The sequence below is a fragment of the Heptranchias perlo genome, chromosome 1 (genome assembly GCF_035084215.1).
Source record: "Heptranchias perlo isolate sHepPer1 chromosome 1, sHepPer1.hap1, whole genome shotgun sequence".
Lineage (NCBI taxonomy): Eukaryota > Metazoa > Chordata > Chondrichthyes > Hexanchiformes > Hexanchidae > Heptranchias > Heptranchias perlo.
Genome location: NC_090325.1, coordinates 116,428,033 through 116,442,271, shown reverse-complemented (window position 1 = coordinate 116,442,271; position 14,239 = coordinate 116,428,033). Strand labels below are relative to the sequence as shown.

The 14,239-nt window shown below is 39.6% G+C and overlaps 1 protein-coding gene across 5 annotated transcripts in view; it reads left to right on the top strand.

Moving 5' to 3' along the window:
- Positions 1-14,239, top strand: part of ptpn13 (protein tyrosine phosphatase non-receptor type 13) — a 265,922-nt gene that overhangs the window by 27,608 nt on the left and 224,075 nt on the right. For all 5 annotated transcript variants that reach the window (XM_067990460.1, XM_067990453.1, XM_067990445.1 and 2 more), the window contains exons 2-3: positions 362-481; positions 12,724-12,893. In XM_067990460.1, the coding sequence (XP_067846561.1) occupies positions 367-481; positions 12,724-12,893 (285 nt within the window). In that variant the 5' untranslated portion in view covers positions 362-366. The remainder of the gene's footprint in view (positions 1-361; positions 482-12,723; positions 12,894-14,239) is intronic.

The window sequence follows — 14,239 nt, the reverse complement described above, 5'->3', positions numbered from 1 at the left end:
GCCGTTCATTCACCGCTCAGAGCAAAATCCGACCTATTGAGTCCATTCAAGAGATTTGGGTTTTTGAGAGGAATATGGTTTTATACCGAAGTATGGTCAGACCAGGCCCTCAAAAAAGCTCCTCTGATCTTGAGATGGGTGGACGAATGGTCTTCTCCTGCTCCTGTATTTTTAAGTTTATGTATTTCTCATGCAATCCCTAACATTTTTCTCTAGTTTATTTAGAGTGGGTGAAATTATATAAGAATATAATTTCTGCAACCATTTATGGATTTAAAGTTTTGTTCTATCTTTTGGTATACATAGTACAACAATATAAACACTTCAGTGTACCTCTTACCAGTTTTGTTTTGATTATCAGGTAAAATGCATGTCTCACTGGCCGAGGCCCTAGAGGTTCGGGGCGGACCCCTGGAGGAAGAGGAGATCTGGGCTGTGTTAAGTCAGAGTGCAGAATGCCTACAGGATATGTTCCAGAAAGGTATGGGATCATTTAATTTGAACATGTTGCTTGATGTGTATTGCATAGAATTACATAAAATGTGCAGCACATAAACAGGCCTTTCGGCCCAACTGGTCCATGTCAGTGTTTATGCTCCACATGAGGCTCCTCCCTCCCTACTTCATCTAACCCTATCAGGATACCCTTCTATTCCTTTCTCCTTCATGTGTTTATCTAGCATTACCTTAAATGTACCTATGCCTCAACTACTCCTTGTGGTAGTGAGTTTCACATTCAAACCACTCTGGGTAAAAAAGTTTCTCCTGTATTCCCTATTCGATTTATTATTCAATATATCTTATATTTATGACCCCTGGTTCTGGTCTCCCCCACATGTGGAAACATCTTCTCTACGTCTACCCTATCAAACCCTGTCATAATCTTAAAGACCTCTATCGGGTCCTCCCTCAGCCTTCTCTTTTCTAGATGTGGATTATTAGATCCCACTTGTGCCCTGACCTTCAAGCAGTTTTCATGAGCACCACACAGGCCATGGCTTCTCTTACTTCATATACGTGAAAACTGCTTGAAGAGCTGGCAATGGATGTGTTAATTCACTGCTGTAAATTAATTTCCGGTGTTTGTCATGCTGTGAGCTCAGATTTCAGAAAACTTGGCATAAACAAAGCCTTCTATAGTACAAATGTTTATGGAGAACATAAATAGGACATTTCACTTTGATAATTGGCCAGCCTGTTACTATTCCTGGCTTGAATGGAGCTGAATCACCCAATTTTTTTAATGTCAATTTTGGTTCTTATTTGTGAGTGCCAACAAGGTGTTCCATATGTTTAGATGTTCTAGTTTTCATTTGCTGAATTTTTAATGAGCATGTCACATTGATGAAGTGTCTTGCAGGAGAGACCCCTAGTGCTGGAGCCTTAAGTAATTTATAGAAAACCATATTTGCCTTTAATCATAGCTCCATTTATTGCCACAAATGACCTAGCTCCGAATTGGTGCTAGCATCAATAAAACCCACTTTAGGGATTTGTCTGAATGTGTTGCTGATTTGGACATAAAGCTAGGTAGATTGGCAGCTATCTGAATCCATGCTCCTTGCTTCCTTCGCCTCCAGTGCTTACTCAGCTGCTCCCACAATTGAAAATAGCTATTCTGTATAGTCATATATTACAAATACCCACAATATCTATCAAGTATATTCTGTGGGTTATGCACCAATAGTTTACTCGGGACCAAGGAGGAAATACAAGTGTTCAGTGCAACTGTCCATCTGTGCAGCTGAAGCAGCTCCATTGTATTTGGTGCTATGTGTTTGGCAGACTGTGTCTGGATATGGCTCCAGATCTCTGCATAAATGCAATACAGCTTACAGTCATCCTAAGATTGATGTCACTTCCTATTAACTGTAACAAAGGGACATTTATTATTTCCTACGATTTGAAGTGACAAATGCAATTTTATTTCTGAGAACAATTTTCCTAAATACAAATATTTTATTTATAATGTTCTGATTAGTGTTTAACTTAGTGTAAGGAGAAATGGGTAAGAAAGAGTTAAAATGTAGAATACTTTCTTTAGCACACAGTGAAACATCATAGGCAGAATTCCCTCTTGGAGAGAGAAAAAGAGAAAAGCTTCACTTGAGATAAACACCTGCATCTTTATCATGGCATGGACCATGGGAGAGAGACCAGACATGGTACTGCTAGACACTAGCCCATTGAGAGTTAATTAAAATGGACTGGTGACCTCAGGAAGAAGAGATAAGAAGCCTAAGAATGTGGAAAAACAAAATGATGGAACATGAGGTCATCTTCACCCATGTCAATCAATAGTATAATTTTACCCATTGGTCATATATATATTTTGTAGCTAGAGATGTACAGTTGCATGTTTTTTAATGCATTTAGATTAGCAATTTGTAGTTGAGTAAAGTATATAAACCAGCGAATTGGTATGAAAATTTGGATTAGAAGGAATTGTTCAACCTGAATACTGAACTGTAACACATTAGAGTCCCCAACTTGCATCGCCCAGTGTAAGTACTATTTTAAGTGTATGCTTAAGTACTATATACTTAATAAATTTATGAATGCTTGACTTCATTGTTTCAAGAACCTTATTGATTTTGAGGAATAGATAGACCATCTAATCATAAATAAATACATCCTCTAACACTGGCATAAGTGACTTTTTCTTGTTTATATTTGCTAGTGCTTTCATTAAGCTGGATATTTTGGAGGTGCACACGATTGCTGTGAGTTAAGTTGTACACCACTTCCCTAGCCCCCATATTGTGGCAAAGAACCTGACTGACATCAGAGACTTACTCTAGGGAAGAATTCAGATCAGAGTACTATGTTGTGTGTTCAGTGATGCCACTTAACAAAGGCAGCACAACAAACTAATATTAAGTGCATAATGTGAGCTCATGTACTAATATTTTGCTTGGGAGCAAGTGCTTATCCTACCTGTTTCGCTACATTTGTTGCATATATGGACTAACAGAAATCATATTTTTATAACATTAAATGCTTTTCATAATCCTACAAATTCTTATACATTTCAAAACAATTCTATTTGTTCTAATGCTTAAATTTAGTGGTGCCTTTTTGTAAAGTTTGTATAAAAATATGCACTTAATAGTAGTTGGCAAAAATAAGGTGCCTTCATCAGTTTTTATTGAGTACTGTTTGTTTTATTCAGTAAATTCAATTTCTGAGGGGAGCATAAATCTTATAAAATGATAATTTACAAAGGGAGGAGCAGGAAAGGGAATAGGGGCACAAACTTCTCAATGTGTTACATTGCCATTTATATTTGGGATTGGAATGCTCCATTTCTTTGTGTATTTTTGCTAAATAAGATACCAGCAGGTATGTTATAATGTGTTATTGATACAAGTATTTGGATACAGTAAAGTGCTTTAAAAGTACCACTTTATCTGCAGCATTTTGTATTGTATAACATGTCCTAGCTAATTTAGATTATTGTAATAACATTTTTTTTCCTAATAAAACCAGATCAGCAGTCATCTGTAAGATGGGATTCAAATCACCAGCTCATCTCTGTCTATTTAGTAGTGATGCCCATAATGGTTGTATATAGAATTATAGAATTTTACAGCACGGGAACTGGCCATTTAGCCCATCATGGCTGTGCTAGCTCTCTGAAAGTCCGATCCATTTAGTCCTACTCTCTTTATTCCCCATATCCTTTTAAATGTTTCTTCAATTATTTATCCATTTCCCTTTTTAAAAGCTAGTATGGATTCTGCTTCCACCACTGGTTCTGGTACGACATATCATGTCCTACAGCCCTCTACATAAACCACATTCTGTTAGCCTTTTCCTTTGTTCTTTTGGTAGATGATCTTAAATTTATGCCCTCTAGTTACTGGCTTACCGACCAATGAGAATAATTTTTCCCTATTAACTGTAGCAAGTTTGAACATCTGAGTTAGACCTCTGCTTAACTGCTCTATTCTAATAGGGAAAAAAACCCTCAGTTTTTCAGGCTATCCCCATAAGTAAAGCTTCTTATTTTGGTGAATCTCTTCTGCAACTTCTCCATGGCCTTAGCATCCATCCTAAAGTTGGGTCCCCAAAACTGAACACAATATTCTAACTGCACTTAACAAATTATTTGAGAGGTTTTTTTTCCTTGTTTGTTTGCTCTTCACGTTGAGGGATGTTAATACTGGTAAATGGAACAACTTTCCTATTTTGGGCCCTCTGTGTCAGCATCAGACACTTCAAGCTTAGTTACAGCTGGCTCAGGTGCAGAGTATTCTGCATTCTGCCCAAGCCCAACTATGTGCATATCAGCCCCAAACTTAGTAGAGGATTCCATTTTCCACAGGAGCCATCTTTATAGACTTTTTGGGCACAACACGTTTTGCATAGATCCCTTGCAGCCAGCAGAAGGAGGAATCATTGATCCCACAATTGTAGACTATGTTTGAACCCGGCGGTGAAAGGCCACTGTATAACCCATTGCATCAACTAGTCCAATGACTATGTCTAGTACTGTATGATGGCTGTTCTGTACACATGCATATGCATGAGTTAATCATACTGGGTTAATTAATGATTTAATATGACTATCGTACAACTAGCTTATTGATGAAGCTTTTTCTTATGACTGAACAAAATTTTAAGATTTGTGTCTGCTGACTCCCAATCCTTGTCAACAGGAGTTAATATTAAAACGCTTAGCAAACATTGTGAAAACAGACTATGATTGGGTTGTGTCATTATAGGACTACCTACCGTAAAACCAGTTTTAGTAACTAAAGCTGAGAAGTTTATATGGTTGTTTTGAGCATGTTCGGACTTGAACAGTTTATAATTATCATAGAATTTGTTCAGCAGTGTAGTGAATAGGTATCAAAGATTTACTTTGTTGTGGAAATGTTTTGGCGATGCAAACAGACTCTTGTATTGTGCATTTAAATTGACTCTCCGTACTGCTTTGTTCAAACGTCACACTTTCTACTCCTACTGATGGTAGGCAGTCTGGACCATTATCTTTTCTGATGTTGCCATCAATACTCCTTTGTGATTGTCTGACAAAATGTTTCTTTCTGGAGGATGGGGCCAGTTTCTCAATGATATGGAGCACCTACTACCTTGCATTGCGCCTTCTCGTGGCCGAACCATAAGCTGACAAAACTAGGGCAAAGAAGGGGAGGAATTTCTGAAGTGTGCTCAGGAGAGCTTTCTTGATCAGTATGTTTCTGGCCCAACAAGGAAGGAGGCACTGCTGGATCTAGTTCTGGAGAATTAAGTGGGGGAACATTTAGGGAACACCTCTCTGAATATCAACATTTAATAGTTTCTCACCATATAAAAAATATTCTGTTTTTCTATTCTTCCTACCAAAATGAATAACCTCACATTTCCCCACATTATACTACATCTGCCACCTTCTTGCCCACTCACTTAACCTGCCTATATCCCTTTGCAGACTCTTCATGTCCTCCTCATAGCTTACTTTCCCACCTAACTTTGTATCGTCAGCAAACTTGGATACATTACACTTGGTCCCTTCATCTAAGCCAATAATATAGATTGTAAATAGCTGAGGCCCAATCACCGATCCATGCGGCATCCCACTAGTTACAGCCTGCCATCCTGAAAATGACCAGTTTATCCCTACTCTCTTTTCTGTCCGTTAACCAATCCTCTATCGATGCTAATATATTGCCCCCAACCCCATGAGTCCTTATCTTGCATAACAACCTTTTATGTGGTACCTTGTCGAATACCTTTTGAAAATCCAAATATACTACATTCACTGGTTCCCCTTTATCTACCCTGCTAGTTACATCTTCAAAAAACTCTATAATCAATTTGTCAAACACAATTTCCCTTTCGTGAAACCATATTGACTCTGCCGAATCATATTATGATTTTCTAAGTGCCCTGTTACCACTTCCTTAATAATGGATTCCAGCATTTTCCCAAAGACTGATGTAAGACTAACTGGCCTGTAGTTCCCTGTTTTCTCTCCTCCCTCCTTTCTTGAATAGCGGAGTTACATTTGCTACCTTCCAATCGACTGCGACCATTCTAGAATCTAGGGAATTTTGGAAGATCATAACCAATGCATCCACTATCTCTGCAGCCACCTCTTTTAGAACCCTAGGATGTAAGCCATCAGGTCCAGGGGATTTATTGGCTTTTAGTCCCATTAGTTTCTTTTTCTGTACTGATACTAATTACTTTAATTTCCTCACTCTCATTAGCCCCTTGGTTCCCCACTATTTCTGGTATGCTTTTTGTGTCTTCTGCTGTGAAGACAGATACAAAATATTTGTTTAATGTCTCTGCCATTTCCTAATTGCCCATTATAATTTCTCTTGTCTCAGCCTCTAGGGAACCAACGTTTACTTTTGCTACTCTCTTTTTTACATACTTGGCTAAGCTAGATTGGGAAATTAGGTTAAAAGGTATGATGGGTAGATAAGCAATGGCAAACATTTAAAGAAATATTTCAATATTCTCTAAGGGACCAACGTTTACTTTTGCTATTCTCTTCCTTTTTACATACTTGTAGAAGCTCTTACAATTTGTTTTTATATTTCTTGCTAGTTTACTTTCATATTCTTTTTTTTTGGTTATCCTTTGCTGGTTTCTAAAACTCTCCCAATCCTCAGGCTTACTACTCTTCTTGGCAACATTATAGGCTTCTTTTTTTCATCTAATACTATCCTTAAATTCTTTAGTTAGCTACAGATGAATCGCTCCTCCCGTGGAGTTTTTATTTCTCAATGGAATTTATATTTGTTGAGAATATTGAAATATTTCTTTAAATGTTTGCCATTGCTTATCTACCATCATACCTTTTAATATAATTTCCCAATCTACCTTAGCCAACTTGCCCCTCATACCTATGTAATTGGCTTTAATTAAGTTTAAGGCTTTAGTTTCTTAAGTTCATTACTCTCAAACTCAATGTGAAATTTTATCATATTATGATCGCTCTTCCCCAGAGGATCCTTTACTGTGCGATTACTAATTAACCCTGTCTCATTACACAGTACAAGATCTAAAATTGCCTGTTCCCTGGTTGGTTCCATGACGTATTGTTCTCGGAAACTATCTCTAATGCATTCCATGAACTCATCCTCCAGACTACCTTTGCCAATTTGAATTGTCCAGTCTATATGAAGATTAAAATCCCCCACAATTATTGCATTGCCTTTGTTACAAGCTCCTATTATTTCTTGATTAATACTCTGTCCAACAGTATAGCTACTGTTAGGAGGCCTATAAACAATTCCCACCAGTGTTTTCTGCCCCTTGTTATTTCTTATTTCCACCGATACTGATTCTACTTCCTGATCTTCCGAGCCAAGATCCTTTCTCACCACTGTCCTTTCTCACCACTGTCCATATGTCATCCTTTATCATCAGGACTACACCCGCTCCTTTTCCATTCTGTCTGTCTTTTTGAAGCATCGAGTACTCTGGAATATTTAGTTCCCAACCTTGGTCACCTTGCAACCATGACTCTGTAATGGCTATTAGCTCAAACCCATTTATCTCTATTTGTGCAACTAATTTGTCTGTCTTGTTATGAATGCTTCCGTGCATTCAGATAAAGAGCCTTTAAATTTGTCAAAGTCACGACCCTTGCAGTTTTTTTTGTAAGCACTCAGCTGATTCCTTCAAAAATGTTTAAACTTAAACAAGCATCTTTATAATTAAAAGCCTTCTGTTTTACTGTTTTATAGGTTACACAGTACTTGCAGATACATACATTAGACGCCCATACATTAGGGGTCCTGTACAGCTCTGCAGTTCTTCTTACTTCTCAAGGGCAATTAGGGATGGGCAATAAATACTGGCCTCGCCAGCGACGCCCACATCCCATGAACGAATTTTAAAAAACGGCTTGCTAATTGGCAGGCTCAGGCTTTACTCTCATCGGGAAACTCTGATCAAATGGGAGAAGGAGAGCGATGGGTTTGGCTGAGCACTTCCTTGAGGAAATAGTGCAGCTCTTTTGCAGTTTTTTTTATTGCTCATGTCCACTATACTATATTAAATGCAGCATGGCAGGCTGATGTACATATTCAATTTTTTCAGGAGCCACGTTGTCTGTGCATAAATAGTAAATTTGAGCTTTATTCATGCCAACACTGCATCCATAAATAGATTGGGAGGACTAGCTTGCCTGGGAAGAATAACATTAGCCTGTAATTTTAAACCTCGAGGATATAGTTTTGATCATTTTTCATCCATGTTTATATTTTCGATGGCATTAAAAAGAACATTAAGTTGACTTCTGTAACTTTAAAATTCATGTTATGATATTTTACTATGATGACTTGTGTATTAAAATGTTGCAGATCGGGAGGGTGGAAGGTTGGCCATCACAGTAGTAGGGGGAGGGGACAGGCAGCCATCGGTGCTTGGTGGAGGGGGAATGGGGAGGGGTTGGAGATCGGACGTCGTGGCCGGCGGGGGGTGTCAAAGCGGCTGGGGCGGTTGGGAGGGTGTGGTCGGCCATCGCAGTCGGGGGTGGGGGGGGGATACATGGATGTCGGCTATCGTGACATGGGGCGCAGCCATGGTGGGGGTGAGAATGTGAGGATATTTGGGCTGGAGGTCGGCGATCTGGAGGGGGAAGGCCAAAGGCTTCGCCACGGGGGAGCACTCCTGCTTCTCCTGGCCCACAAGGAGTGCTGGAAAAGGCACGTACCGTGTGGAGCGGCAACTCCCGTGCAGCAGCAGTGAAGTTTAAATCGGGCTCCCAGGACTATAAGAGCCTGATTTAAATATGTTCAATGACGGACTCGTCTCTCCACGGCGGGATACTCGGATGCCACGATATCCACTGCCATAAAAACAGCAACGGGTCGTACACAGCGGGTTAGGATCATGTTTCACGCATTTGATGATTTACTGCCCCCCCCCCCCCCCCCCCCCACCGATCCTCTCCTGCCCGTTGTGGGGGGGGGTAATTTCGAGGCCCAAGTATCCATGACAAAGTATCGGTAGATTTACATTGTTTGACATATAAAACTGTTAGGTAGGTTCTTTTGAATGTAGGATCTCAAAATCCTAACTGATGAATTTAATATCCAGCTAATAACTAAGCTAGTTCTATGTAGGCTTGCTGCAGTCAGGTAGAGCAGGGGAATAAAGGTCGGAATAAGGGCATGGAGTGGCTGCCAGGGTAGGAACTGTTACTTAGAGGCCTGTAGCACAAGTCAGCAGTCGATGGATGAGTAAATGATGAGGCAGATAATACAGTCTGACCTGAGTAGGATCAAATGTTCTTTTGTAGTTAGAAAGTACTTTGTTGCCAAAAAGACTACATTTAAAGGTCTTAAAATTATACAACCTGAGTGACAAATAAAGAGTGACAAATTCCCAGGACCAGATGGTTTCTATCTCAGGGTTTTAAAGAAAGTAGATGAGAACATTGCAGAATCCCTAACTATAATCTTCCAACGTTCCCTTGATTCATGAACTGTTCCTTTAGATTGGAAAATTGCACATGTCACTCTGCTATTTGAGAAAGGTGAGAGAGGGAAACCAGGGAATTATAGACCAATTAGTCTGACATCTGATGGGTAATTACTAGAGTTTATAATTAAGGACAGAGTGACTGAACACAATTTTCAGTTAATCAGAGAGAGCCAGCATGGATTTGTAAGGGGTAGGTCATGCCTGACAAACCTGATTGAATTTTTTGAAGAGGTGACTAAAGTAGTGGACAGGGGAATGTCTATGGATGTTGTTTATATGGACTTCCAGAAGGCATTCGATAAAGTCCCTCATAAGGGACTGTTAGCTAAAGTTGAAGCTCATGAAATTGAGGGCAAATTATTGACCTGGTTGGGAATTTGGCTGAGCGTCAGGAGACAGAAAGTAGGGATAATGGGCAGGTACTCAAATTGGCAGGATGTGACTAGTGGTGTCCCACAGGGATCTGTGTTGGGGCCTCAACTATTCACTGTATTTATTAATGACTTAGATAACGGGATAAAGAACCACATATTCAAGTTTGCTGATGGCACAAAAGTAGGCAGCATTGTAAGCAGTGTAGAAGGAAGTATAAAATTACAGAGAGATATTAATAGAGTAAGTGAATGAGCAAAACTGTGGCAAATGGCTTTCAGTGTAGGCAAGTGTGAAGTTATCCACTTTGGACCTAAAAAGGATAGATCAGAGTACTTTCTAAATGGTGAAAAGTTCGAAACAGTGGAGGTCCAATGAGACTTAGGAGTCCATGTACATAAATCATTAACATGTCATGGACAGGTACAGAAAATAATCAAAAAGGCTAATGGAATGCTGGCCTTTATATCTAGAGGACTAGAATATAAGGGAGTAAAGTTATACTACTGCTTCACAAAGCCTTGGTTAGACCACACCTGGCGTGCTGTGTTCAGTTCTGGGCGCTGGACCTGAGGAAGGATATAATGGCCTTGGAGGGAGTGCAGCGTAGATTTACTAAAATGATACCTGGGCTCCAAGGGCTAAATTATGAGGAGAGATTACACAAACTAGGGTTATATTCCCTGGAATTTAGAAGTTTAAAGGGTGATTTGATCAACGTTTTCAAGATATTAAGGGAACTGATAGGGTAGATAGAGAGAAACTATTTCTGCTGGTTGGGAAGTTTAGGACCAGAGGACAGCCTAAAACACTTCTACACGCAAAGGGTGGTAGAAGTTTGGGACTCTCTTCTGCAAATGGCAGTTGATGCTAGCTCAGTTGTTAATTTTAAATCTGAGATTGATAGATTTTTGTTAACCGAAGGTATTAAGTATTATGGGGCTGAGGCAAGTATGTGGAGTTAGGTCACAGATCAGCCATGGTCTCACTGAATGGCGGAACAGGCTCGAGGGGCTAAATGGCCTACTCCTGTTCCTATGTTCCTAACCTTTATTATAAAGATAAAACATTTTTTTGGAAGAAAGCTATGTGGACTGTAGAGTCATACGAGTTCCTGCCTCCGAAAAGTACTTCTGTGAAGATGATCGTTATTAATGGTCTGAAATGCTTGTTAGGGCATGTCAACACACTGATGGTGTCTTTCCATCCAGTATGGCTGGCACTTGAACTTTTTTTTATTTTGGAAGGAAACCTATCAGAGTTGAATATGGTGCGTGGACTAAGATTTTGGTTAATATCATGGAGCTTTTACTTGATTTCTATTTGGAGTGGGAGGGAGAGATATCAGTTGCATCTACTTCAAAGTTTTATTTGCGGTATTTACCCCTCTCAGGGCACTTTGTTATGTATTAAATTGTTGGAAGTAGTGGGCTCTGGTCAGAATAGCCTTTTTATGCTCTTTTGCTCATGTTGTTTCTTGCTGTATAATTTATACTTGTTTGTTACTTAGTTCTAATTTTCTCCTTGGTCTTTCTTTTTCTTTTGAAGGGTGGGGGTTTCTGACCAGCGCAGGATGAAGTAATGACTGGATATTATGTTTGTAAAAATCAGACCAATTTTTAGATGTGACCAGAGAAGGAAGATGATATTTCAGAATAAAACCAGTAGAGTTTTTTTTTACAGTTTCCAGTGTAAATCCTGTCAAAAATAATCATTCAGTTTAAAGACAGTACAGGAGCTGTGTGACCAGTTCTTATTTATACTGGAATAAAAGGCTAGAAAATACTTGATCTCCGATTTTAACCCTGCCTGCCCAGCGGACGCTCGTGCCCCCTGCCATTTTAACACTCGGGTTTTTGGGAGTGGCGAGGCTGCCCGTCATAGGCATGCCCTCACAAGTGTTTAAATGTAGGTAAGGTCATTCAGATCCTGACTCTGTTTTAACTCTGAAATGCACGACTCACACACAGTCCCAGAGCTGCCTGCAAAACCTGGCGGCAAGCATGTTCAGGGTTAGAAGAGACCCAAGTAAGTTAATTTACCCCATATTTTTTAAGGTTTCTTTGTGGGCCAGGAGGAGCATTCTTCTGAACAGTGCCAATGCAATTGACAAAAAGTATCCATCACATTTGAGCCTGACTGTGTCCTCACCTGACATCCATACACATGCAGTTCCAGCAGAATTGTCTGTATAGATATCAAGAGTGACAACTCTTACTAATTTTTCCCTTTCCCTAGCCTTTGGGTGCCAAGTTCAATTGTAGTATCCCCATACTTTTCCTAGCTGAGGTCTGCTAGCTCATCATAGACCAAAGATCAAATCTAGGAGCTTCCTGGTCTGTATAATGCAGCGTCCTACCATGTTCATTTAGCTTCTGAGCTTTTGAGGTGGGACATTTTAATGTGAGGGTGGGGTTTAGTTATGTTCTGGTAGTTCACTTTCTACCCAATAGCAAAGTGTCACTAACAATACATCCAACTTGGTAGCTTTTAATACCACAATATTTGATTGCGTTGTCACCCTGATGTTTAATTGTGTTTGGATCTGCCTGTACAATCTTGAAAATAGCTATTGCCGAGTATCAGTAATAGCAAAAGTGAGCCGCCTAAAAGAAAAATGTAGTCAGAAGTAATCAAAAAATGAGAAGACAGTTGTTCATGATGAAAAGAAAATTGCTATTTAAAAGAAAGATTAAATGGTTGAGCAAGCATGGTAATGCTGAATGTGTTCATTGTAATAAGATGTCATTTATTGTATCTTTTTCACAAACTCAACCGAATAGGTAATTTCCAGATGTCTGGAGGTGCTAGTATACCATAGCGAGGGAGGGTCGGTGGGTGTAAGGCTGGTCAGGATGCTGGTCTGTGTTAATGATTTGTTGGTGTTTTCTCTTTCTACAGCTGACCCCGTTGCTCTAGGCTTTATCATCTCTCCCTGGTCTCTGCTGCTGTTGCCCTCTGGCAATATTTCTTATACTGATGAGAATGCTTCCAATCAGGATCTGCGAGCATTTACAGCCCCTGAAGTTTTGCAGAGTCAGACTTTGTCCTCGCTTTCAGATGTTGAAAAGGTATGAGAACAAACTATCAGCTGTGTGGGAAGTTATATTTGCTTAAATTCACCGTGTGCATTGTCAAAAAGCTGAAATTTGAATGCAATGTGAAAGCATTGGGGCAGAACTTGCTCCTGAAATAATGGAGGAGCATAACAATGCTCTCCGTTTTTAATGGCGAATTGAAGGATCAAGTTCCTACGTTTCGACGTGCGCACTAAAATGTGGAAATCGTGAACTTGCTCCTATTGGTTCACCGGTGATTTGACAGCTGCGAATTAAAGGGCCATCGCACGCTGCAATCATTGAAATCACTGAAAAATCGCAAACTTGCTCGTCTGCCTAGCTGGAAAGTGACTAATTACGCCACCAAAAGATACACTTAAAATTACCAGGTCTAAACTAAGTTTTAAAAGCATGGTTAGTCTTAATGACTGCCAAACAACTAAAACTTAAATTTTAAAAATGTAGAGTCTCCTAATACTCCTTATTTTCATAGTTTTTGGTCATTTAAAAAAAAATTTAAAATTTAAAAATGAATTTTGTTTTTAACTTTTCCCTTCTGTCTCTTTAATTTAATTCAATTATTTCTTTGGCTTTTTATAAAAAGCCAAAACATTTTTATGTACAATGACTTCCAGAATTCTAACTTTAAATGAAAGGAGTCTGCTTGCCTACTTGTGGGCGTGACTTCTCTTCCTGACAGATTTTGTGGGTGTGCCTTCTATTGTCACAGACTGTTCCATGCGCATCAACTTACCCTGCCCAGAGGCTGAGTTGATAGCGCACAATTTTTTAAAAGTTCAAAATGGAGCAAGTCGATGATACAGAGCTCGCAGTAAGTACATTTGTTAATTTAATTTGCAGGAGCTGCAGCGAGCATTGACACGGGCTCTACGCAAGTTTTGGTCCATTATGTTTAAACATTCTGTGTTACTCGCTAAGACCGATGCTTTCATATAACCTGTTGCATTTAAAAAAACTAGTGGCATCATGTGGCTGCACAGGCAGAATTTTACTTTTTGCTAAGGCAAACTATTACCGGCTATGTAACGTTTGGAATTATTGAAATACAAGGAGCATTTAGGGAGCAGTGATCATAGTATCATAAGGTTTAGATTAGCTATGGAGAAGGACACGGACCACTCTAAAGTAAAAATACTCAAATGGAGGAGGGCCAATTTCAATGGGATGAGAACAGATCTGGCCCGGGTAAATTTGAATCAAAGATTGGCAGGCAAAACTGTAATTGAACAGTGGGCAGCCTTTAAGGAGGCGATGGTTCGGGTATAGAATAGGCACATTCCCACGAGGCAGAAAGGTAGGGCAACTAAAGCCAGAGCTCCTTGGATGACAAAAGAGAG